Source organism: Centrocercus urophasianus, unplaced genomic scaffold, assembly GCF_019232065.1.
Source record: "Centrocercus urophasianus isolate 14NV4802_14NV808 unplaced genomic scaffold, USGS_Curo_1.0 seq_12, whole genome shotgun sequence".
NCBI classification, from domain to species: Eukaryota; Metazoa; Chordata; class Aves; order Galliformes; family Phasianidae; genus Centrocercus; species Centrocercus urophasianus.
In genome coordinates this window covers 57,579,507-57,605,998 of record NW_024884364.1, presented here as the reverse complement: position 1 = coordinate 57,605,998, position 26,492 = coordinate 57,579,507, and the positions used below count along the sequence as shown (strand labels likewise).

The 26,492-nt window shown below is 39.3% G+C and overlaps 1 protein-coding gene and 1 long non-coding RNA gene across 2 annotated transcripts in view; one reads left to right on the top strand and one right to left on the bottom strand.

Moving 5' to 3' along the window:
* Positions 1-1,633: 1,633 nt before the first annotated feature.
* LOC122156319 (sodium/hydrogen exchanger 4-like) overlaps positions 1,634-26,492 on the bottom strand; it is a 33,335-nt gene continuing 8,476 nt past the window's right edge. The window contains exons 3-12 of the mRNA XM_042810990.1: positions 25,652-25,911; positions 22,883-23,100; positions 18,539-18,741; positions 17,777-17,863; positions 16,462-16,532; positions 13,960-14,121; positions 10,098-10,194; positions 7,721-7,852; positions 7,111-7,201; positions 1,634-3,241 (exon numbers count right to left, since the gene is read on the bottom strand). Of these exons, the coding sequence (XP_042666924.1) occupies positions 2,940-3,241; positions 7,111-7,201; positions 7,721-7,852; positions 10,098-10,194; positions 13,960-14,121; positions 16,462-16,532; positions 17,777-17,863; positions 18,539-18,741; positions 22,883-23,100; positions 25,652-25,911 (1,623 nt within the window). The 3' untranslated portion in view covers positions 1,634-2,939. The remainder of the gene's footprint in view (positions 3,242-7,110; positions 7,202-7,720; positions 7,853-10,097; positions 10,195-13,959; positions 14,122-16,461; positions 16,533-17,776; positions 17,864-18,538; positions 18,742-22,882; positions 23,101-25,651; positions 25,912-26,492) is intronic.
* LOC122156321 lies at positions 8,195-17,861 on the top strand. The gene is made up of 3 exons (XR_006167443.1): positions 8,195-8,387; positions 15,528-15,605; positions 17,748-17,861. It is a non-coding gene; the product is annotated as an uncharacterized LOC122156321 (long non-coding RNA).

The window sequence follows — 26,492 nt, the reverse complement described above, 5'->3', positions numbered from 1 at the left end:
AAATACCCTGTCCAAAATGTACATATTTTCTCATGATTCATGTCTAGTTCTGTTCCACTCTACAGTCCTATTCACCTTCCTCATCTCACACAGAGTTCGTAACTCTCCAGTTTCCCCAGACAAACTGTTGATTAAATCTTCTTAAGAGGAAATGATGAATTTGCAGCACACAGTAATTCCTGTTTAGGTCTCTCTCCTGAGCCTCCCTTTGAAGACAGGATAGTATCTTCTCTTCACTCTTCTCTCAGAGTACCACTTTCTATCCATCACTATCCTCAGTGTTTGCCTCCAATCCACATCACTCACTGCTGGTTTTGGAGATCCCACCTCCTCCTGACCCCGTGATGCAGAAGCAGATCCCATCTCTCCATTCCCCCTTCCATGCACCTACATCAGCTGTGCAACCGCTCACCTGATTTTGCCCTCAGTTAAATTTCATATTGCAACTGGGTGTTCCACAGAAAATCAATTGCACTATGATAAGTCTTTTTCTTCCTTAAAATAATGTTTTCATTGAGATTCATTATATGTCGGTATAATTTGCTGTAGTATTGACATCTGGCATAAGGATTTTATTTAAAGACATTAAGAAACACATATTCAGTGAGCAGGGTTTGTTTGTTGATTTTCCGATACAGAATTGTGTTTGTTTGCTCATCGACAGTACAAAAGATGAAGCTTACCCTTTCATAAAAGGAAGTTGGATAATTTGTCTGGCACAATGAAGAAATGCAAACAGAATTTAAGATTCAGAAAGCTGAGTACAGTTTCAGTACAGATGATTCATTATTATCTGCTAAATATATTAAAAAAAACCCTTCAAATATGGGAAAAAAGAAAGCTTTTATTTTTAATTTCTCCAGTAATGCCTTCCAAATTTGTTAGTTTAGACACTACCTCCGCTGAATCAGAGATCCATTGTATGAAATGTGATGAAGTCATAACTTACTCTTCAAAGATGTTTTGGACAAGTGCTTAACAGTAAGATCTTCCCCCAGAACCAGAAAGGCGTCACTGTCATCACTACCTCTTATCTTTCTGCTTCCTGCAGTACATTTACAGATCTCATGCTGGATAGCTAAGCAAGCTTAGAGTAGAAGAGCGAAACTTGAAGAAAGTGACTAAACTTAGTGCACTTTTCAGCTGCAGACTTTAGTGCAGCTGTAAGGGTGAGTTTATGCACTTCTGGACTCAAATTATTCCTTTGTTTAAAATCTGCTCACCTACAGTTTTACAACACTGGTGACACCACTTCCATTTTGCAGAAAGAAGCTCAGACAGAAGTGCTAGTTGACCAGTGTTTTTAATTGGCAGTTTAGACTTCAACTAATATATCCCAGGCCCACAGCTTCTTGCTTCCTCTGTCCTTACCATTAGGGAGATCTGCTGTTGAAATTAGCAAATGATTGCATGGAGTTTACTGAAAAGGATGCTCAGCAGAAGAGCTAGGAGGCCAGGGGCTTGAGTGAAGGTGTCCCTTGTCATTTCTGCCTTTTTAGCAATCGCTCCTCTGTGCAACATACAGGCAAACATCCTTTCTATTGAGAATTAGAAACGATTTCTATTCTTTCCTAAAGGGGAGCTACAGGAAAGAAGAGGACAGACTCTTCAGCAGGGTCTGTAGTGACAGGGAAAAGGGAAATTGTTTCAAACTTAAAGAGGAGAGATTTAGGTTGGATATAAGGAAAAAGTCTCTTGCAGTGGGGGTGGTAAGGAACAGATTGCTCAGAGAGGTGGTGGATGCCCCTTCCCCGGAGACATTTAAGGCCAGGACAGACCGGGTTCCAGACAGTGTTAACTACTTGTGGATATCCCTGTTCATTGCAGGAGAGTCAGACTAGATGACCTTAAAAGGTCCCTTTTAGATCTGAGGATTCTATGCTTCTACAATCCTAAAAACCTGGCAGCACAACACAGAGCCTTTATTTCCTGCTAGCCAGCAGGATACAAAGTCAGACTAGTTTCTCCTTTCCTTTTTGTCCAACTCTTGGTTCCCACTGAAGGTGCAGATCCAGCTTCAGTGCAAAGAGTAGCCTAGTGATTTGGGCACCCTCAGCAAGGTGGAAGTGAGAGATGGAGGTTAGCTTCTCCATGACAAAAACCTCTGCCTCACTAAACCAGAGCTGTAAGCACATGTCTATTTTGTACACCTTTGCTGTCTCATATTTGAAAAATATGAGCTTTGTGTTAGTCTCCAAACAGCATCCCTCCCAGAAGAGTTCTCTCTGGATTTGTTAGTACTAGAATATCTCCTTTCTTCATCTAAAAACATTGTAGGTGGGTGATGCCTCCGCTCTGAAGTTGCAGGAATTCCAGACCATCCCATAACTCACTTCAGGCATTTTTCCAAAGCCAAAACCTGAAATGCTGGTGGATATCCAAGAGCTTAAAATGACCACTAAGGAATTATTTTCATTTATGTACCCTTCCAGGCATCTTCAGTGGTATTTAGGAGCCATCAAAACGCCTTTTTCCCCATTTTACTTGGAATATCTCAGCTACTCTGAGGTTCAACTTGCCTAGAGCTCTGAAGTTACCATTCTGAGAACCCATGTCTTAACCACATCCCTGTGATTCTTTCCCCTGGATAGTTTATAGTTTCATAGTTTAGAACAGAAGAAGGCAATATCAGCTCTCAACTAGAACACTGCAAATGTCCAACTGTTGTTACCTAAATCCATACCCAAATCCCTATGAAGATCATGTTTCTCTCTTTCCTGCATTGTTTTGCCAAAAAGCCAGTTTAATATAAACATATAAGAATTTGAATCTTCCTCGAGCCGCTAAGTACCTTGATACAGTACTTAAAAGTGATCTGAGAATGACTGCACTGGTCCCAAAAGTAAAATTGTGGTTTGGTTCATATAAGAGCTTTGTTATTTTCTCTGGAACAGTGCACAAAGGGCCCTTGAGAATCAAACATTGCTCTTCTCTGCTCCTCATATATCTAATGGCCTGGCTGGTGCCATCATTGCTGTCTCTTCTTCTGACTCATACCCCTGTCGTTTTTTCACAATGCCTCGAGGCTTTGATATTGCAACTCGATTGTCTGCTCTGGTGAAATGATGACTATTGATCGTATTTCCTCTTCGACCTGACAAATGGGACGAATGGTCGCATCTATCCAAGTGTGCCATTGGAACCAGCTCCTCCTGGCTGTGCTTTGCTATGAGTGGCCGTAGTCGGGGCTGGGGTTTGAACTTTACTGGGATCCCAGCCTCAGAGATACTTCTAGGGTTATCTGAAAGAAAATACAGAATTTTTATGATGAAGGAAAAAAAAAAGAGAAACACCATGGTGTTGACAAGGGCAGTTAAAGGGTATTCAGTATTATACAACATAATGGTTTTAAATCTTGAAATGGAAAGATTTTAAGTAATTGTTATAGAATAAGAGAACAGACAAGATCTAAAAATAACCATAAATCTTTACTTTCATCCCAATGCTAATGTTTAAAAGATCTTATTGATCTTGCCTCTACTCTGAAACCCTAATAAGAAAACACACTCAGATATCTTTCTTTATCTAACCAAGCAACTTATACTTCCTTAGACAAGAGTGTTCTTTCATTTATCTTTCAACTTTCTACTGATTTCATGAATATATCTAGTGCAATGTTTGAAAAACATTGTAAAGCTCACAGCAGAAATCAAAAAGTGACTACAAAGACCCTAGAACCACTGAAAATCAAGATAACCAGTCACCTGTTATTAACAATTGGGAAGAAAACAGTTTCACTTGAAACCAGTTTCAAGTTTGACTTTATGGAGCTTTGATTACTTTGGGTGCGTCAGACCTACTCATACCAGCTTGCAGCGCTACAAGTACACAATAAAAATGTGACTGCAGTAGTCCCTAACTGTCTCTTTTATCCTGATGAGTTCACAAAATGTTTTACTCTTTTTAAGGCCAAATGTAATCTGACTACTCACTAGCAAATTAATTAATTTAAGAAACAACTCATAAAAATCTAGGAAGTTTTGGGAGATAAAGCTACATGAAGAATAAAATTATACCAGATGCAGGCATTAGGTATAGTCACACAGTCAAAACGTACAAAATTGTTACAACTTAGTAACTATGAAGTTATCTACATTTAATGTTTACTAGATCACTGGCACAAAACAAGAGGACATGCACCTCCGCTTAATTCCACTGAGTAGGAGCACAAATTTTTACCATCAGAACCTTCTTCTTTTAGGCCATGTGGACATACCACAATCATCCATGAGCAATAAGACAGGATAGATATTTTCCAATTTAAAGGGTTTCTATTTAATTCGTCAAGGACAACAGTGCCACAAGCTATGACTGATATGTTCTGCCAAAGAAATGACTTATTTAATGAATGACAGGAAGAGCTGTTAGTTTAAGGATCTATATATTCACAGTCATTTCTGTCCTCTCATTTGCTAAAATTTTTGCCTGTGCTATGTATAAGTTAAACCAAGCTTGCTGGAGGGTGCTTACTCCAGAAAGACCTCTAGGTCTCCCTCCTGCTGTAGACATTTCAAGCGGTGTGAATGCTAAGGTCTCTTCCAACCCAAACCATTTTAAAACAGATCATAGAATCAGAAAATGTTAACTGAATGTTCATTTCAGAGTAAATTCAATTCTAAATTATTTGAAGTATTTGATTTCTATACCTTTATGACTCCCCACCCAGCTTTCCCTTCCATCTGATGATTTTTAAAAAGACCCCTATAACTGCAGGAAAACCTTTATGCTCTAGTAGAAGCAAGAAGTAATAAGACTATATTTAGATGAGTTCATTTTGAATTATTTGTTGGACAGAGACTATAGCACAGTGCATTCAGCCTTGAATTTCATATATAATTGATTTTCATAAGAGCATTACAGAATATTTTGTGGAGTTTTATGAAGTCAGAAACAATACCAAGAAGTCTAATTATTCAAATACATCACAAAAGAGGTCTCAAATGCAAGCCTAGCTACTAGTAAAAACATCTATGTTTTTACTAGTATTTAACATCTATGTTAAACGCTTCAGGATTTACTCATCACTCTGCTAAAATAATGTACCTATCTGTGCTAGCAAGACTTGAGCCTTTGAAAGTGTCTGAAAGGCTTCCAGGTTTGAGGCTGATGTGTAGAAAAAATTGAGTTTTTTTGAAAAACACAAAAAAACGCATATTCCCCGCCATGATGTCCGGACAACCAAACTTGAAAGAATTTGTTCTTCAAGAAAAAAGAATAAATAAATTAAAATTAAAAACCCCAGCTAGAATAATTTTGATCTTCACTTCTAAATAGATGGGTTTCTGCTCTGCCTCCACCACATGTGTAGGTGCCTAGCACCAGGGGGATGATTTATCTACAGAAATCTCTTCTGATTTAATTTATTTCAGAGCAAAACAGAAAGAAAAGGAAGAAAAAATTTTGCACCTGCACGGAATATCTTTGTCATCCAATGTTTGATATAAAGATGATGATTAAAAACATGGTTTTAATCTCTTCCAGTTAATTTGGCCAGAAATGAAGAGTGATTTTCAGAGATAGTTGATTATATTTCAGAATCACAATGAAAGCTCAGAAAGGAGTCAGAGACATTACAGAAGGAGATACTGATGACTATTCAAGTCCTAAATTCCATGTTTTCTCTGCCACTACTGCTGCATATTTCATTGGGCAATTCCATGTTGCTCCACCCCTGACCACCTCCAAAAGTAATGACTAGATGTTTGGTTTGTCCAATAATTACTAAAGAAATGTTCACAGAAAGCAAGCTGAGAAAAAGAAAGAAGATATCAGGTAATTGCTGGGATACCACGGGACAGTATTTTGGGATCATACACTACTTACAGTAGGATGTTTAGGGAAGGAATCATAAGTGGGTAATGTAAAGGATCAGGATGGTTTGGGGAGGAACAAGAGCAGAAAAAAATAGAGGAAGAATGGGATACAAAGGAGATGGTTGCATGTAAATACAGTCTGATCAGTATGTGTGTGCAGCCATGCCATATGCCATATCGAGACTGTCTGGTCCATATTGTTGCTAAACTCTACTTTTGTTTTCCTGAGAGAGCAGCTCCCTGTATAGTGTGCATATGTGTGTATGAAGGTCTGAGTACAGCAGTCAGAAAGACTGAGGTTCATACATAATGTGTAGATGCACGTCAGTGCAAAATTGCTAGCTATCACAGGCAGTAGGATAAGAGGCTTAGGAAGTAAATGTTGGAGCAACCATAGCAGATGCTGAAGAGATCAGGTCTGTGGGTTAGCTATTGGGTGGACCAGGAGGTGCAGATCAGTGATTAGAGAGAGCACGGGGTCTGTGACTGGCTACTGGTAGGGTCACTACTGGTAGGGCCATAGCCCAGACAAGGTACCAGTGAGACTGGTTTGTATGCATGTATCCCTGAGTGCAAAGCAAGGGGAGACTAGGGGAATCAGGAGACAGATAGGGGCAAGACTGAGTGTCCAGTGCCAATTACAGAGGGATCTACTCTGTGCATGCTCGTGTTGGGGGACTCTGTGTTCACATGTGTATGTATGCACAGTTTTCCATTACCAGCCTTTCACTGTGTTCAGCCAGAGAAGGAAACAGGAAGAAGCTGTTAGTGTTGTGCAACTGTGTGAGTGCTGTGCTACTTGGGGTGGCTGGCTGTGTGTGTGTGTATGCTGAATTATGGTACGTGGGTGTGCTACTGGGAGCTCCTTCTCAGCCTCACTGTCCTGGGAAATAGAGATGTGGGCACAGAAGTGTGTCATCCTCAGACTTATCAGGCTAGTGACATAAGAATCTCCTAACAAATGCGCTTACAGTTTTGTCCATGGGGCTGAAGGAAACGGTTTCCTTTCTTGGGCTTACACGGAAGTCATCATGCACGTGTTAAATTGCAGGGATCACAGGGGTATTTGTGCAAGAGGAAATTACAGAAAAGTAGGCGGTGCTGGAACAAGACAGAAACTGCAACAGTCATAACCGTATAAACAGTGGAGATAAAAAGATAGGAGAGAAGGGTGTAGCTCATTTAAAGAGACCAGCTACTGCCTTGCGAGTATTCATTGAGTACTGTTAAATCCATCAAACAACTGGCCAATTATCTCACTGCTAGGGCAGAATACAGCACAAAACATTTCCATTACCTGTAAAAGTAACATGCCTGGCTTTCTGCCTAGTGGGCTGGCCACTGTGGCCCTGCGGCAAGGAGAGGTAGTGCACACTTGTGGCATTAACCTGTGTACAGAAAAAAAATGAGTTTAACACAACTTCACCTCTGGTGAAAATTAGTGTTTAGTCGAAGAATAGGAATATGCTCTTCTAAGATTCACGTATCCTATTTCAGGTAACAACTAAGAATTAAATGGAACTTTGTCCAGCAAGAACTTGCTTTTCTTCTTGAACTGTGATTATCTCAGCTGTAAATGTCTATGCTATCTAATGTCAACATTTGATCAGAAAAATCTTACTCTTATTTTGCACATGAGACCGCAATGCAAGTTACATTACTTCTTACAGCCACAGTAGGTGATTTCTGACCAAGGTATAAAGAGGAAGGCATAAGAAATGCTGCTGTCCACACGCTAAGTGAAGGACTTTTTCTGCTAAGATGCTGTATGACCATGTTGAAGAGAACATCCACTTTAATTGTTGCAAAAAGCATATACAGATGGGTGCCTCTCGCCCTGTTTACAGAGAAGCAGAGGCACTTTTTAGTGTTTTGATTACAAGAATAGCAGTTTGCATAACAGGTACCGGTCTACCACAAGGTAAGCTATTCCCCTTCCTAGAACTCTGCCTCAGGCTGTGCTGCCGGCGGATGAGGATTTCCTGGGCCTGTTTCTCGCTGGCGTTGGAAGGCAGGTTGTGGCGGTTGTATGATGATGCCTGTAACAGAAAGCACACCCTGTTAGTTCCCTTTGCACATGTGATGTTAATAAGGAGAAGCTGTGCAGACCAAAGATAGCACGGCCAAGGGCACACTACCAACTTTATAGGAGTCTCTTCTGTACCTTGAGCAAAAAGGCAGCCTCACTAACATTGCTCCTGCTCAGCAAGGGTGCATTTCAGGTTGGATATCAGGAAAAAATTCCTTCTCAGAAAAAGTGGTGAGGCAGTGCACAGGCTGCCCAGGCAGCTGGTGGAGTCACTGTTCCTGGAAGTCATCAAAAAACATGTGGATGTGGCACTGTGGAACATAGTTCAGTGGGCATGGTGGCGGTAGATTGGTGGTTGAATGAGGTGATCTTAGTGTTTTTTCCAACCTTGATTCTATGATTTCAATGTCCTTTTTGGTAGACTCATGTCAGCTCCAAGTGCACCGTAAAACATATCCACCTGCACAAGCCTGTCAGCACCTCTGAGCTTGGCCTCCCTTTCTCAGCCCTCTTCTGGTCATGGAACTGGGAGTAACAGATCTCAGGTAGGTCTCAGGATAGCTTGTTAACCCATCTCTGAACTTTGGTATTAATATTACTGAGCCAGAGCAAGTTGCAGATACGTTGAGATGTAAAGGTAATGCTTAGAGAGTATCTCCTGAAAGCAATGCACAGCTCAGTTTGCTTTCCATATTTGGAACTTAATCCCTTAATATTATACCTCAATATTACCCTAGCACTGAACTTTTTTTTTAGGATAAGCTTCTTAATTTATTGCTAATATCTTGTGAAACAGAGGAGAAGAGAATAATTCTCTGACTTAAAAAATAAATAAAAATAAATGTTTAACAGAGGATTTTAAGACAAGAGAAACTTAAGTGCAGAATCTAGCCTAAATCTCACCTGAATTGGTTCCTTCTGAAATTGATCTGGCAGGGCAAATTATCCCCATGCCTTCAAAGTTTAAAGTGAAGTATTAGAAGCAGTATTACTTTACTTCCAATCTTTCATTTCCAAAGCACACAGTTTTCAATGCCACATAGGAAGTGACTGGCACTAATGGTCATTATTGTAATTGATTTTGAAAAGAGAGAGTTCATTTCAGCTATCTAAATGAAGGCAGCCATATATGCAAATTGTTACTGGAAAGATAAGAAATTAATATTATAAGGATAATTGGCCATGGCAAATCAAACAAAATTGAGAATGAATATCATATTAATAGTGACATATTTAAATGAGCAGGGCATAGTGTTTTCTAGCTAATGTGTGTTATGCGAGTTAGCTTAGTTTATCTGCATAATTTCAAGGTTACTGCAATATATCCTCTCCAACTCATTGCTGCATGAGATCACTCAGTTGTACAGTTGCATATTCTGGGTTCAAGACTGAATTAAGTAGATAGGATGTCTTGGGTTGCATTGGAATCTGTACAAATTTCTGTAAAACAAATCCCCAGTAAGGTATTAGTTCTGAGGGGAGCAGCAAAAGCCTGTCAGACAAAGCTGCAGAGGATGTGGAATTTTTCTTTTTTCCTCCTTTGGCGAGGGGAAGCTGCAACTCCCACGCAGAGGGAGGATGCAGCAGCCTGCCTCCCAACTGACTTTCAGTTACATGATGTTTACCACTCCGCACTGCAGTATCATGGCTGCTGGCGACCTGCCATCCTGTTGTCCCCCAAAAAAGCCTTGCTACCCCAGGGTTCCTCAGCAGCTACCAGTGCCATCTGCCACCATCTACTGTCCTGACAAGCAAGACACCTGCCCAATTTCCCATACCTGGGCAGAATGCTGGGTCCCCGAGAGGCTGTGCTATGCCTTTTTGGTGTGACACATAAAACGTGCCTGTGCCTGCTGCTTCAAATACACGGGCTGAACTACGGGCTGAACTAGGGTGAGGCAGGTGGCACACGTGGCTATAGGGATGGGTGGACTTCAGCTGGAGCAGGCTACAGGTCATGGGTGCCTATAAGGACAAGGTTGGAAGGTCAGCCTCAAAAGCTGTTTCTAAGTTGCAGGTTCAGTGAGGGAAGCCTGACCTCTACAGCTCACTCCTGGATATTCTTGGCTTTTCCCACTGATGTCAGAGCTGGTGGAAAACCATGCTTTCCATTTTTCCACTTAGGCAGAACTCCTTGCCTTCTCAGCACAGCTGCTGCTGGTCCCACCACTACCATCACCCTTGCCATGAGGTGCAGAGGGTAAACAAAAGCCTTCAATCAGCAAATACTGCATGACAGCAGGTTGCTCACGCACCCTTTGTCGCACTTGGTACAGGTTATGGGCCAGGACATCCCTCATGGACTCCACCTCTGCAGGGGAGAGCTTGGTATCACGCCGGTTTCTACAGTGTCTGTAAATAAAAAAGTTTAAATACAATATTAAGCTGATTAAATGCTCTTGTCATCAAACAGAGCATGATCTGATTTCAGCATTAAGACTGTGAAGAGCCTTTCAGTGAGCAGTGTTGCCACAAAATCATTCAAAGCTGAATGAATTATAGCAGACTTGACTCCTTCCTGAGCTTTATCAATACACAGAGGTGATCAGAAACTCCCCATATGTTGGACTGAGCAGCCAACAGGCAGGCATTCCAGTTTCTTCCTCTGTTTAAATCTGTTCTTCATTAGGGACTGGGCTTTGCTGTCCTCCTGGCTTTAACTCCTCTTCAGCACATCCTTAAGAAATATAGCACATCTTAACTGAAAAGTCTGAGATCTACTCTGTGACTAGGAGAACATGCAGGGTTTCTTTGGTGTTATGCCCATTCCTCCATTTAAAATGAAAGAACTACCTAAAAGATGGTAATCTTTGCATTTTTTAGCAAACTGGGACAAGAAGAGTATAGTCATTTGTAACTGCCTGGCCTTTTCACTAGCAAAACAAAGATGAAGGCTGCTGTGAAACATTAACTGGGTTTACTAAATCAGTCTGTGTGAGAGATAGTGTTTGGTTCCCAAGAAAAGAAAGGAAAAGAAGAAAGTCATTATCCAGGATGAATCAGTCGAGTTCATCTTTTTGTTTCTGTTTTTTTCCTTTCTCCATTTTCCTCCTTTTCTCTTATTTAAACTTTTATCATGTCTTTATTCTCAACTAACTGATGTCCTTAAAGTTCTGCTTGAAAACTGTGCAATTAAAGAACAGATTATTATCAATGTACAGTATTGCCAGAGTTTTGTGTACCCAATTTTTACTCCCTCTGTAATAAATTTTAACAGCAAAGGAAGGTAGATTGAAATTTAATTAAGAATATGCTGTAATCATCTGAATGTTGCTTGAATGCTTGAATTTTGCAATCACAGCTAGTTTAACAAGATTACCACATTTTGTACTATAATAAAAGAAGACAGAGGGAAAGAAATGTACTCATTTTCTGAATTTTACCATAAATCTTATCTCGGCTTCAAGAAATCTATCCCAACTAAGGTATGATTGACACTGATCAATTCCCAGTACCAGCAACAACAAACCTAGATATTTACCAGCAGGGAAAACAGACCAACAGAAACATCTAATTTCAATGCAGCTAGCTTTTTTGTTTGATTGGTTGGTTAGTTGGTTGTTTGGATAGGTTTAATTGCTTCCAGCTCTCAAGGATAACACCAAATTCCCAGGCTTATGTGAGTATTTTCAGTGCACCTTTCTCCCTTATTGAGTCTGGCATATCCCAGGCTGTAGGACAGCCCATTGCATGCTACTTTCCAGATCAAGGAAACTAGTCTCTCAGCGGCCCCTATTTGAAGTTCTCTTTGGATAAGACAGGGACTGAGAAGCTAGGGCACAACTGTGAAAGCAAACATAAGCTAATGTGCCTGTTAACTTGTACTGCTCTCTGAAACACAGTGTTGGATTGTTTTTGTACAGCAAATTGAATAACCATAGCTGATACAAATGATGTTGATGTCACAGGGAATAACCTTTCTGATCCTCATTTCACCCAATGTCTCCATTAGGCCTTTGCAACTTGAAGATGGGAGCAAACAGGAGGAAATAATGAGCAGATGACATCAGATTACCTATTTACATTTCTAGTTGCATACTTGTCCACATGTCAATACAGAAAAAGTGACCAGTCCTAAGTCATTTGAAGGCTTATAGCCTATCTCTTGAAGTGAGTTAAATAAATAAAATGCCAGAAGTGAAACATCTCTCTAATAGGTATTTATAGGGAGTATTTCCCCAAAATCCAACCATAAAAACACAGTTTTAATTGTATTTGCTTGGCTATGTTTTTGCCATTAAAATCCTTACTTCTAAGACTGATATTCTCCAAGCCATCATAACATAATGTTCTATTTCCATTTCTCTGGTTCACACTGAAAATGCTTACTGCATATTGAATACTAACTTCACCTGCAGGACTCCCACCCACGTGAATTCAATACCTGAGCACAGAGCTAATCCACAGCATTGGACATCTGCCTTGATTGTTATAGAATATTTCCCCATGTGTCACTAACACGACTGAAGTGACCAGAATTGCTGATTATTTTTCTCACTACCATGGCACTGCAAATACTGCGTTATATGGTATAAGGTGGAAATTGGCTTCAAATTGCTACGGGCTCATGGCCAGATTTTTGTACCCCATCTAAGGACAGGCAATATTTAATCAATCTATTTACACATGTTCTCATTCAGAAACATATTAGTCTTAGGCAAGTTTAGTTAATTACTCAAAAGAACAGAGGTATAAGAACTGCTGCATTGGGTCAGACCACAGATCCAATTAGCTCACTATTCTGCCTCCTCCAGGGCTCAGCACCAGACACCTTTTCAAGAACAGAGTTGAGAAAGCTTGTATTTTCCTGAAACACTCTTGTAGCCCCCAAGGACCAGAAAGTTTCCAAGCTACAGGAAAGCTACACCTTTTTTAAAGGTGACATTTTATTTTTAAAAAGGCTATCTCAGTAGGAAAAACTGTACATTACAGATTGATGCACAGTAAAATTCATTTGCAGCTAAAGTAGAGCTGGCAAATCTTAGTCTATCATCTCAGCTGTTTATTGTAGAATATTTTTTTATCTAAATACTTATCTCACGAGAGAATTTCTGAACTAATCTGAAGCAATTTGTCTTATTTTCTCTTTCTGTCAAAAAAAGAAAGGAAAATTGTTTGTTTACCATAGACAGTCTACCAACCTTGCACATTTACTCTAGACTCAGAGCAGTTAAGGGAATACAGCAGACAGAAAGGAGCCTGCAGACACACAGTCTCTTTTAATATGATCCATTTGGCAAAGAATGACTTAGAAAGAGAAGGGCTAGGTCTTACACAGCAAACTGTCTTCAGTTTCAAGAAAGTAGATGAATCTTGACACGATTATGTCAGTTTCAAGAGAGATTTTAGTTTAAATTCCAGTTGTTACTTGAACTTTTTGGGGTGATGTGAGAAGAGCATTCACTAAAGAAGATATGCTGGCCCATGCCAAAGGATGCTGCAAAATGAAAGGGCATATGCCTTGGGAGAACTAGCATTCATTTAGTGTACTGAGAAAACTAGGAAACCTTACTGATATAAATTTCTTATTTTCCCTGCTGAAAATCCAGAGTAAGTTTCCGAAAGTGTTCTCTGTGTCCCCTCCTGTCTCTTTTTCCATTTTCTTGTCTTCTCTGCAACCATGTTCTGCTAGTGCTGGGTACGGAAGTACCAAAATATAAGAAAATTTGAGGGACTGAAATCTGAAGTAAAAAAACCTGCAAATGCTAGAAGGAAATTTGTTCTCTTCTGCTTGAGATACTGGAATCAAGACCTTTCCTCTATCCTCTCCTTCACTTCTCTCAGCAGCTGGCAGTGATGAGCAAAACCCTTCCACACCTGACTCGTGATGTCTCTTCCAAACTGCCCATCACTGAAGAAAAATATAGAAAGGAAAAAAAAAAAAAAAAAAAATGGTGGCTGTTCTTAATTTTCATTCCATGAACAAAGAATCAATGTGCAAATATGCTGAGTGCCAAAGTGCTGGCCCAAAACACCTTCTCTCCTCACTACTGTCTTTATCTGACTTCTCTGTTAAAGTCATAAAATTTCTTGAGTGGTTCCTCTTTGTTCTCTCCTTCCATCTTGTCCTTACTATGCCATACTCACTCTGCCATACTCACTGACTCCCATACTCACTGTAAAGAAGCTGTGGAAGATTCTGAAATTTTCATAGCATTCTCAGCCATCTCAATGGCCAGTTTGATTTCCATCTTTTTATACAATGACACAATGCTGGATTTGGGTTGATGTTCCCGAATTAAGATTTTCTTCAAATACTTGTTGTCAAACTTCTTAAATCTGTAAAAGAGATGCCAAAATAAAGGGTAGGGAAATTTGTTGTTGTTGTTGTTATTATTTCTGTGGAAATAAGCTGATGTTCATTCAAATGTGCACACATAAATTAGCAGTAGAAACTGAATCCAAGTTGGAGGCACCTGTGGACCCCTGAAGTACAAGTGAACAGAGACTTTTAGGGGCACATTTGGTGTGGTTTGCTGGTCCATAGAGATTGTGAAACCCACTGGACAACAGAAAGAATAAAGCTACAATCAAAACAAAACAAAAAAAAAACCAAAACAAAAAAAAGGGCTGGGAACATGTTTGCATATAACCCTACCACATTTGTAAGAAAAGAACGTGGCCAGTTTCCATGCTTTCGTACAAACATTGTATTCTAATAGAGCATAACAGCAGCAGCTGCTCTTACAGTAATCCTGGCCTATTCAGCCAGCCACCAATAATGCTCCAAATGCCCCTGAAATATTTTGGGCCCATTATGCTGCTGATAATTTTGAATCCTGACAATTAGAGTGGAGAAAATGTATTTCTTTGTATTCTGAATGTCAGAGGGGTTGAATGGACCTCAAAGTGCTATGTACATGCATGCTGCAGATTGAAAAATATCTCTAATGTATGGCATAATTTAAGTGTGAATGTATGTGTGTGGTTTGGAACAGGTATGTCCTTTTAGGCAGATGTTTATCAGCACAGCAGCAAATTCTCTTACAGCTTTCTATCAAAGGAACATATTACCACAGCAAGGTAATGCATTCCACAATGCTAAGAAAAAGCAATAGAGTTTGCACATTTTCTTTTCTTAAAATCTGGTCTTTATACTTTAATAGAAAAGACAGGTATATAAAAGTTTCCACCGAAAATGGAGCTCTTCATGTTTTTCTGTGTACCAGGCAGCTATTTGGAGTGTTATCTCTTTTTAATCTATTTATCTAATTAATTCTAGTTATCTGAATCTAGTTATCAAATTAATTCTGACACACATATGTTAGGCATCTTTAAAGCTACAGAGAAAAATCTAGTGAATACAATTATCTTACATCAAATGTTTTCACATACAATGTGCTATTTGATTCTGCTTCTGAACTGAAACGTTACATTCACAAAAAAAAGGACAAAATTATCATAGTTGCCGAGATGTGCATTCTAGAGGAAATAATACTTTTTTCTCACTGGAATGTGGAAATGCAGTTATTTGAATGGAATTACTGCTTCAGGAGTGATTTGTTCAGCCTATTGGCCGCACAGGCATTGATGTAGCCTCAGGGGGTAGCCTAAAGCTATCTCTACTTTGAGAACCAGAAAGACATTTCGGCATCCAGGTCCAGTTATGTACCCTATCTGCATCTTCATACCCTGATGGGACAAGAACTGTATGTAAACTAGCCTTCTTCTTTGCACTCCCATAGGGAAAACCCAGTTGTAATGGCTGCTGCAACATGTCCCAGCAGACACCAATCTGGATTACTGGATTCCAGTACTGAAAGGTAAGCCAAAGGACTCAGGCACAGAAGTCTAAGCACAGCCTAAAGGACAACATTCAGCCCATGGCTTCTGAGAAAAAGGAAGGTATGTCTCAACACCTCCATTCACATGCTGAGGTGCTGGCCAGCATGACCACTGCAATCACTTGGGGAAGAAGGCAGCTCAGAATGTTGGGTTGGTCTCTTCTGAGCAATGCCTGGATCCACAAAACTTCCAAAAAATCACCTTATCTTGCTCATAGAAGACCTATCACAGGTTCTGTGGTTTCTGAGTAAAGACTAGCTTGAAGCTATCAACTTGGCTAATAGATACTTATATTCCACTAATTCCTGCAGTGTTATATATGTTACATGCTATGTATTTAAAGCTGACTGAGTACAAAGACCTGTAAGAACAAATGGGTAACTATCACTGAATTCGTTTTCACCTACAAAGGATAATATTTGCCAAAGAGGCTTAAAGAGAGAGGCGGTGAAACACCACTCCCTACTCCAAATCCAATCTAAATCCTAAGGAAGCACTGCCACAGATCAAAGATTTATGCCAAAGCATACACACAGCATCCAAAGCTGAGGCAGGCAACATGAGTTTATCTACTGTGTTTTTCTTTAACAAGGGTTCATTTTCTCCCTGTTTGTGCAGAAGCATTTTAGCAGACAGCATATAGGCACTGCACTCCCAAGAGAGTTGTTACTCAGGAGTTCACCTTTAAAAAGAGACACTGAATGTCTCAAATATTTTCATGCTATTTTTGCCTCGTGGGGCATAAGATGGATTTCTTATTTTATTTACTTTTTTTATTTTACATCACAGATGATAGGCTATTTTATTGTAACAGTCTGAGTAAGATATGCTTACTTATCTCTCAGCTGGTAATGACTCCAATGTCCGCATATATCTTCAACACCAGCCTTCAAATGATCCATCAACTAGAGAAAAAAAAAGCAGTCATTACGAGAAAATGGTGTCACCACAAATATGCAACTGTTGACAAGATTTTGAGATTATTAAATGGGGAGGGTGAGTTAATTCTGAAAACATCTAAAAATCAGGGCCAATATCCCGTTATGCACTGTCACGGGTCCTGTGCTTGGCTGCTGTGTCAATATGTTGATTGAAGTGGTAATTCTGTCAATATACCACAATCTTACCATCACTTAGCAAAACACAGACCCACGTAAAGGACTGTTCCCAGTAGAAAACAGTACTGAGCATCCAAGCAGCATTCTCTTCTTTGTCTACCACGACCAAAACCTAAATTATTGGGTTTGTGATGCAAGTCTCCTCTCAGCATACCTGACATCCTTCCACATGCATGAAGGCAGGTACTCTACACTATAACTTTTACCCCAAGACTGCAAATCCTCTGATGATTTTGCATACTATCATGAGAACGGCATCACTACAATCAGAATCTTCAATCATCTTTTTTTTTATGTGTTTCCAGCATTACAGAAATAAATAGATAGAAAATGACCAATTCTTCATACATTTTGATTTTAAACAAAACTTATTCAAAGCTAAGTGTAAAAGCTGAAATAGCAAGAATTAAGTTCACCTCAAGTTGAAATCAGTTGAGATTTTCTGATTTTGCCAGTGTCCTTGAATGTGTTTAAGGCACAACTTTTAGTTAATTTTGGATACATTCCTACTGTGAAAAGGAAAGCACATACTTATATTTTGTTTAGTGCTACTGTCGGTTTGAGTAGTTTTTTGTTATTTTGTATATCGGTAACTTGAGAGCTAAAGCAAATGTTTGAAAGGGAAAAATACCATTATTCAGAATAATTTGGAGTGAAATTTGCAGACCAATGGTTCAACACATTTCAGTTCAGTAAAACTTTAAAACTTTAAGGTGTCAGTGTTTATAAGCAATCAAAAGATAACAACAAAGGTATCTGACAAATCTAGCTGGAAAGGATGATAAGTGCATTTAATAAATTCTACTTTTATGTGTCTTTCCTACCACAGTTACAAGTATCCAGATGTAAGAGATCTGCTATGCTGTGACTATTATGGTACAAATATGGCAGCTACTATGGGTTCAAATGAAAAATCATGTTTTAAATATTATGCCTAGGATTTCCTCCAAATTTTCTAAACTTCATCCAGAGCTAAAACACCCTTTCTTTTCTTCTTTTTAGAGTACCAGCTACTGATATCAAAAACTTACTCGCATGTGAATTTCTTCATTGATGGACTCCTTTTTGTTGGTCTTTTTAACATCCAGATATCTGACCAATGGTCCAATCGTGATTCCCTGCATTTGGAAAAAATGAGTTGAGATGTTAAAATGTTAATAAACATTCAAAAAAAAAAAAAAAAAAAAAAAAAAAAAAAAAAAGAAAGAGAGAAAGCAAGTAAATGGATTTCATTTTAATCTGTCAGAAAATTTTTCTCTTAGAGTAATTAGGGGTTAAACTGGAAGAGGATTAAAACTCAAAAACTTAATATATATATATGGCTATTTTTAAAATCAGTATAATATTTATCGAGGCATTTTAACTACGTAAGGTAAGTGACTCTTTGTCAAATTTCACACACAAAAAAAACTTCACTTGAATGAAAACATTGTCTTTTCGAGGTCCCTACAATCCTGACACTTCAATATTTTCAAAATTATTATTTTTTGTAATGTTGAAACCATTTTCAGCTGCTCCCAATTCCCTATTGCACAACTAGAGAATCTGGCATTTAAAAAGGGGATACAGAAACAAAACTGGTTTATTGAAACATTCTGATGGGATCTAAGTGCCTAACCACAAGTGTGTAGAGTTTCATGGGCACTCTAAAGTATATGAAATCTTTGTATGGGGAAATAAAGAGCATGGGACATCCAGAAGATCCAGTTCCTCCTTGCAGGGCACTGTAAGCCAAGTGGAATAAACAATTCTCCTCAGATATGTGAAAGCAACTCATTAAGAAATACAGTTACCTGGATGAACACGGTGAAATATATAACTACAAGTGTAGCAGTAATGAACAATTTTTTTCTTGGGAAGAGTTTCATTGGAAGCAAGAACGCAAGAGAAAAGCTGCTGGCTCCTCGAAGACCACTGTAGGAAATAATGAGTTGGTCTTTGAAGGTGAAAGGATACGTTCGGAACTTGTTACTAATGTAGAAGAGGGCAAATACACCTAGAAAGGCCAAAAAACAAACAACAACAAAAACAAACAAAAAACCAAAAAGTATTACTATTAGGCAAGCAGGAAAAGACTATTTAAAACAAAACGACATCTTGTCCTAGGAAGCTGTTGACAGACACTTCTTTTGATTTTTGGTTTTGTTTTGGTAAGTTCTCTTTGATCAACTGCTGTATCTGCCTTATGTGAAAAAATATCTTAGAAAAAGAGCATATTTACTAACTGCTTCAAGTTTTAAATGTACATATGGGTTTTGAAGCGAGATTAGGGGAAAAGATTTACTTCCTATATTCATATTGCACAGTTCTTTGAAATGTTGTGAAAAAAAGGTAAACCACTAGAAAACATTTTTTCGTGTGCTTTCCCTTGCAATGTTTCCTGCTTTCTGCACATGATCTGCCCAAAATGTTTGAACAGTTATTTATTAACATGTCCTGTGGACAAGTTTACTGAAAGGCAGAAAGCATTTTAATTTTGAATCCCCCAGTTTATTGTCTCTGTAATTCTGTTTATTTCTTTGCTTTCATTTCCCTGTTAATAAAAAGTTAATCAGACAGTCTGTGGCTGTGCAAGGGCTACAGTTTTTGCTTTATAGGGTACAATTACTGAACTGCTTGAGTTTCTCTTAATCTTCTTTATCATAAGACATGTGTCTTATGATTTTCTGTAAACTGTTATGCTGCAGAAATAAATGTTGAATATTGGGCAGACAAACCTAATACACTATGCTAGACATCAACTACTCACATTGAAACTGTGTTATGTGAGGTGTCATCTCTGGGCCAATTCTTTTTACTTTATACAAGCTACAGAGAAAATGATGCAATCATTTTGGCAAGCAAGTTCAAAACAAATATTTTGGCCTTCCTCAAGAAAACTCTAGCACTCACCTAGGTGTCCGAGAGATAAACGAACGTGGCAGAAAAGTGACCTTTGTATACATTTGTGTACAAATTGCTTTGTACAAAAGCAGTTTTGCTGTCTTTGTCTGAAGGATAGTTCTATATGGACTCCAAAATTGAGCTTTTAAAAACTTACAGACTACGTTTTGTCCAAAATAAGAAAGAAAATATTTAATAATTACTGCCTTCTTGCTGTCAGCCTGGAAGAGTCATATCACCTCTGTGGTTGAGTACTTATGTCAACACCATATAACAGAGCTGTTCTCATGCATATTTTTGAATCTCCATAGATCTTCCTCTTTTTCCTCTAGTTAAATGCCTTCCTCCAGGTCTTGAATTTCAAAGATCTTGAAACTTCTATCAACTTTGAGAGTCAAACTACTATTTCTTCCTGCTTTGTTTTTCTATTTGAGTTTGGAATGAACCACTTCAGAATTCTACAAAATGTCATCTGAATGTCAGTTCCTCAGTGCCAACACTTAGTTGGTCCCAGACTCAGAGTACTGTAGGTTGGAAACGAACTTTGAAGGTCATCTAGTTCAAACTCCTGCTCAAAGCATCTAATCAGATCAGGCTGTTCAGAGTTCCAATCTAGTCTTGAATGCACTCAAGGACTGAGAGCTGTGCTGCATTTATAGCGGTGGAGCACTCTTACATTAAGAAATTATTTCCTACTCTCTATTTAAAAATTTTAGTGTTCCAGCTTGTATCTGTTGTCTCTTATCCTACTGCACCTCTGTGAATTCTGGTTTCATCATCTCTCTATCCTCTGACCGACTACTTATAGATATCAATAGGGCTACTTCAAGCAACCTCTTTTTCAGGCTGAGCAGAGCCAGCTCTCAGACTCTTCTTGTATGTCCAGCGCTCACCACTTTGGAAGCCTCTACTGCACTTAATCCATGACCTCTTTACCAGGAAGTCCAAACTGAACACAGCACTCCAGACACAGCAAATACTCTTACTGTTGCTGAATAGAGAGGAAGAAATTCTTCCTTGGACCTACTGGCTACACACTTGCTAGTGAAGTGCAGGATGCAATTGTTCCTCTTTACCAAAAAGGCACACTTCAAGTTTTGTTCAGCCTGTTGTCTACCTAGTGAAGTCCTTCTCTACAAAGCTAATTCCATCCTGTGTTAGTACACAGAGTGACTGCAACCAAGATGTAGGGATTCTACATTGCTTTTTCTGAGCTTTGGGAGCTCTCCTTCAGAACTTTTTTTCCAGTCTCTTCAGTTCTCATAGAATACTAGCCTTACCATCCATTATATTGACTACTCCCTTCAGCTTGATGTCAGCTGCAAACTCGCTGAGTGTACACTCCATTCCACCCTCCAGGTCATTAATGAAAGCTATGCTGATCCCTCCACTGAGCCCTGAGGGATGTCACTAGAATCACAGAAAAATAGAATCACAGAACGGTCTAAGTTGGAAGGGACCCTTAAGATCATGTAGTTCCAACCCCATGCTACAGACAAGGACACCTCCCACTAGACCAGGTTACTCAAAGCCCCATCCAGCCTAGCCTTGAACATTCACAGCCTCCCTGGGCAAAAGGTTCCAGCGTCTCACCACCCTCACAGAAAAGAATTCTTTCCTAATATCTAGTCTGAATCTACTCTCTTCCAGTTTAAAACCATTCTCCGTTGTCCTGTTGCCACATTTCCCTATAAAAAGTCCCTCCCCAGCTTTCCTGGAGACCGCCTTCAGGTACTGCAAGGCCACTATAAAGTCCTTCCGGAGCCTTCTCTTCTCCAATCTGGAGAGCACCAACTCTTTCAGCCTGTTGCTGTAGGGAAGGTGCTCTAGCCTTCTGATCATCTTCGTGGCCTTCCTCTGGACCCTCTTCAACAGCTTCATGTCCTTCTTGTGTTGAAGGACCAGAACTGGACATAGTACTCCAAGTGGGATCTCATGAGAGCAGAGTAGAGGGGCAGAATCACCTCCCTTGACCTGCTGGTCACACTTATCTTGATGCAATCCAGGATATGGCTGGCTGTAATCCTGATGTTTGTCTATTAGCTTGCACTTCTCAGGATCTTATTTTTCACAGTCTCATGGTCACTGCAGTCAGAGCTGCCCTTAATCTTCTCATCTTCAGATGTTCCTTCCTTCTATGCGAGTAGAAGAAAAGACAAAGCATAATTCATGGTTGTCTCATTGACAAATGCATCAAGAAATTTTGTTCAACATTTTTCAGAAAACTCCTGGATAGCCATATTGCCCTTCTAACAAATACTGGCATAGTTAAAGTCTCCCATGAGTATAAGGGCCTGTAACACTTTCTCCAGTGCATAAGCAATGCTTTGTCTGTCTCCTCTTCTAGAACAGAAGATCTGCAGTAGACAGCTATTAAAACATCAGATGTACTGGTCTCTCTGAACCACTGGTCCTCCGATTATTGTGCACATACTTTCTGTTGGCTCGTCACCTTTGCCAAGGGAAAACTCCATACATTTAATCTGTACTTTTATAAAGAGCACAGTTCATCTTCCTTGTCTTCCTATTCTGTCTTTCTCAACTTTTCAAAGTTTCTGCTGGCCCATCCTTGTCATCAGGAGAAGATGAGAAATGGTGTCCCACAGCTACTGTGACATCCTCTAGGAAATCCTCTGCCCATGCTCAAGGCATCATAGTCTCATAGATGAGGAAGTAGGAGACCTTTGTAGGAACAGGAAAATACTGTATGCAGAAATTGAATAATTTCATAGGCACTACTTTCTAGTGGTTTAAAACCTCAGTGTCCAAACTGACTCGTGAAGATCATTAGTATAGAATGGATTGCAACCTTGTGCAGTGCTATCGACTTGAGGAAATGCAGCTGGAAATCTGCCTAGAAGAAAAGGACGTGGGGTGCTGGTCGGCAGCTGGCTAAACGGTTACACAATGTGATGAAATCACTGTGAAGCCCACTTATCCACGGGCATATAGTTAACTAAGATGTCTGCTTCTGTATAGGCATAATCATGACAATGTTTCAATTTTGCTTAATATTTTCTATTCTTACTTAATCATGTAGTCTGTGATTGAAAACTGGCATTAAGATTTGTTTGATGTTTTTCCTTCTTTTTCTGCATGTGCGGATAAATGAAATGAAGCTGTCTGTAATGCATGCCTAGTAAATTCATTATTAAACTGGTTATACCAGTCTGCACCTGTTTTTCTAACATACCTTTGCACTAAAAGATTTCTTTCAGAGATGCAGACCAGGTTGTCTGCAAAAACTGACTTACTTAGTGTCCTCCAAATGAGGCAGAAAAGCAGAGTGAAGCAAATAAAAGCCCAGTTCCACTCATGATTTTTCCCCACTGTAGACACTCCCATGAAAACAAAGATCAGGGTCTCGCTGACGCTGCTCAACATCTTCATGAAGTATTTTATTGTTGTGTAGGAATTCTGGGAAACATTCTCCTCCACATATTTTTTCATAGTCACTGCACATGCTGTCATCCTGTAGGAGGTAAAACATCAGAGAGCAACCACAAACTGCTTTTGCTGTTGTTTGTTTGTTTGTTCTTGATTTAATAGCAACTTGAGACTGCATTCATAGTCTTCACTATCAAATCTTAACCTTCCTAGTATAATGTAGCATTTTATTTCTTCAATAATGCTAGCTATTTCAGTTAAGTAAAAGAACTCATTCAGCTTTATGAATCCATTTTGTATACAGGAAAAAGGAAGCAAATCAGTCAGCTTCTCTTGAGGGGAAATGAGGATATCACAATCCTGTTCAAAGTCCTTTTTATTCTGAATGCATAACGCACAACCACCAAGCATCAAATATTTGAGTATCAAACAAAGGGCAGTCAATTTTGTACCAGGCTGTGGCTGTATTAATTAGAGGGACATAACCTGCCTCTGAGTGATCTTTGCCTTGAGGTGCAAGGCAAAGAGAACACGGCTGTAGTTCTATGCAGGGATCAAAGACTCCAGTGAGTCCTTGCCAGCTGGTTGGCAGATCAGCAGAACCAGGACAAGCTTCAGAAATTCTCCTCCCATAGAAGTCTACTGCTGCACAGCAGGGGAAAATTTAATTACCCTACAGATACGTCCTTCATTCCTTTTAGTTAACCAGGGTGTGGAAAATGCTCCTAAGGAAGGAAAGGAATTTTTTTCCACTCTTTAGTCTTTGTTACTCAAGCTAGAGCCAGCTTCAGAGGTATCAGCCATGACCCAACACAGATACTTGTCATATTCATGTTGAGCAGTAGTCTTCAAGCAGGACTACTGAACAGTTTACTCTTATCTCCTTCATTTTCCACAGCTGTAGATAATTAGATAGATTTAGTGCAAGGCTAATCATATATTCCATCATCTGTCTAATTCCTGTTGATGTTATTTAGTCTTTGGGGGGCTTCTTGTGATGATATTTTTCCAAACTTGTAATTTTGGAGAACATTGACTGCTCACTAAATAAGCCTTTATCTAGTTTCTGTTCTTTTAATTTCTGTTGAAGAAATCTCAAGGGTATTCTGGTAGAACTGAGCAGGTCCAAGGACATTCTAAGGCAATGTCATTAGGCATTAAATTTTAATACTGTTGACTTTCAGAGATACATGCATAATCAACTTTCATGATATAAGTGAAAAATGAATGAATTCCTCAATAATTTAGAAGGGTGACAATAAGTTCCCATCTCCAAAACAAGCAATAATTTTCTTAATGAAGCAGTAAGAATAATAAATCCCAATTATATTAACATTTTTTATTACTAACAACTTCAGTGCCCTAATGAAAATCACAAGTAAGAGAACATAGAGGTATGTAGTATAGTGTAATGGGTAGGCAAGGAAGCAGTATTCTGGGCAGTGCTAGTAGGAAAGAGCCCATGTGGTATTAGTGCTCACTATGTAGTAGGTCTCATCCTGCTCATCCCCCTAACTTTAAGGTTAGGGTTAAGTATCTCAGATACCTAAGACCAAAGATGCTGGAGACAAAAAACAAAGCCCAAGATCAATTCCTTTGTCTCATAGCTCAGAGAAACTCATTTCTTATCTAAATAGTTGTTTAATATGGATAATATTCTAATCTGGCTTTCCAGAGTTAGTACAAAGCCAGTCATTCTCTGAAGCTAACCAAACCTGAGTTTGATAGGTAGAAATGAGCAGATGTAAATACCTCAACAGTTACATACTTCCATTTATTACCTTTGTCAACTGAATTGCCCCCAACAGGAAGCATCTTTCTGGAGATTCCTGTCCTCCAAGAGACCAAAATCCACAAAGACTCCACTGGCACATGAGCTCAAAGCCACCCACTAGCCGATCACTGATCTCCATAGCATCTCACAGCATTAGTTACAGGTTTAGCTACCTTGCCAAGTGGCCTGTTCTTTACATTTCCTTCTTCTGAAGAGTTGTTAGGTGCAGAATCCTTCGAATCTCCTTATGAGCAGTCTTACCCTAATGTCTCTCACTTTTACCCCCTATTCCTTTCTCTTCTTCCAGTAATGCTACTCAAATGTAGTGTAATTCCAGTAAATCATGTCATAAATGATTTTCGAAACTATACACAAGAGCAATAACCCTAACATTTCTAAGTTTTTAAATTTCCATTCATTACTTTTCATCTCTATTCTTATCCAGTGTTGAATGCTTAGCATAAAGGCACATACATAAGTCTATTATGAATCCATTCTCTCACTGAACTGGTTCTACCAGGGGTAGACTGTTCCCTCATGCTCTGAGGAACAGAAAACTGTCAATTGGTGGCAACAACAGACATCATACTCACATTTTGCAAGATTTTTTTTCCAGGGGGCAAAAATAAAAAAAAAATTGTCAGCATAGATATCTATTCCTTAGTAGTACATTTCTGCCTACACTGAGTGTAGGCTTGCTTCTCCTAATTATCACTGCACTTACAGACCACTTAGAAGCTGTTTACTGTAGGTCTGAGGCTGAAAATGTTGATATTAGTACATCAATCTCAAGTAAACCATCTCCATGAAACATTGCCCCTTTCCCCAAGAGAGCATCTGAAAAGGCACAAGGAATACTCACGCCAAGATACCTGAGACGTAAAGGATTTCAGCACACAAGTATGACAGGTAGCTGAACATGAAGACCAGCAGGGGTTCGATAGCGGAGACGTTGTGGGTGAATCGAGTCATGAGGGCTGAAACAAACCCGAAGACAACACCAAACAGCATGCCACCCAGTCCCACAACGAAGAAGCGAGCAAAGCCAGCGAGGATATCAATGGATTCAATCTCTTCATACTTGTGCATCTGGGTGAAGGCGATGAAGATGTTGTATAACACCTGTGTGCAAAATGAGATGATAGCTGCCAGGCATCTTTCAGAAGCTTGCAGACTTACTCATTTGATACATATATCTATGCACGCATGTGTGCCAGATATTGCTTTAGGCAAATCAGCAAAGTAATATTGAAATCTCAGATGGCTCATAACACATCCCAAACTAGGTGCTTTCCAAGTATTCTGAAAATGGCAAAAAAATGGAGAGTAGGTTGATGGTTATGTAAAAAGAGTAAAACTCTCAGGGATCAAATGTAATTAATGTACCTGAAAAATACTCATGCTTTTTTAGTTTTTGTATCAGATGTTCAGAGCTCAGCTGAGTACCTTACCATGCCCACATGGACTCTCACATTCTCTTTCTGACTCATGATGGGCAGGGCAGAAACTGCAAAATGTACTTCTTACATAAATCCTGTTTACCTTGTCTGTATGATCTGTAAATTGAACAGACTTCATTGGGTGGACTCTGAAATACCAAATGTCCTTCAGTAGTGCTTGATGCATAAAAATCGCTTAACATCACATCTCCAATGGGAAAGGAAGCAGGAGGAAGGGAAGGGAAGGGAAGGGAAGGGAAGGGA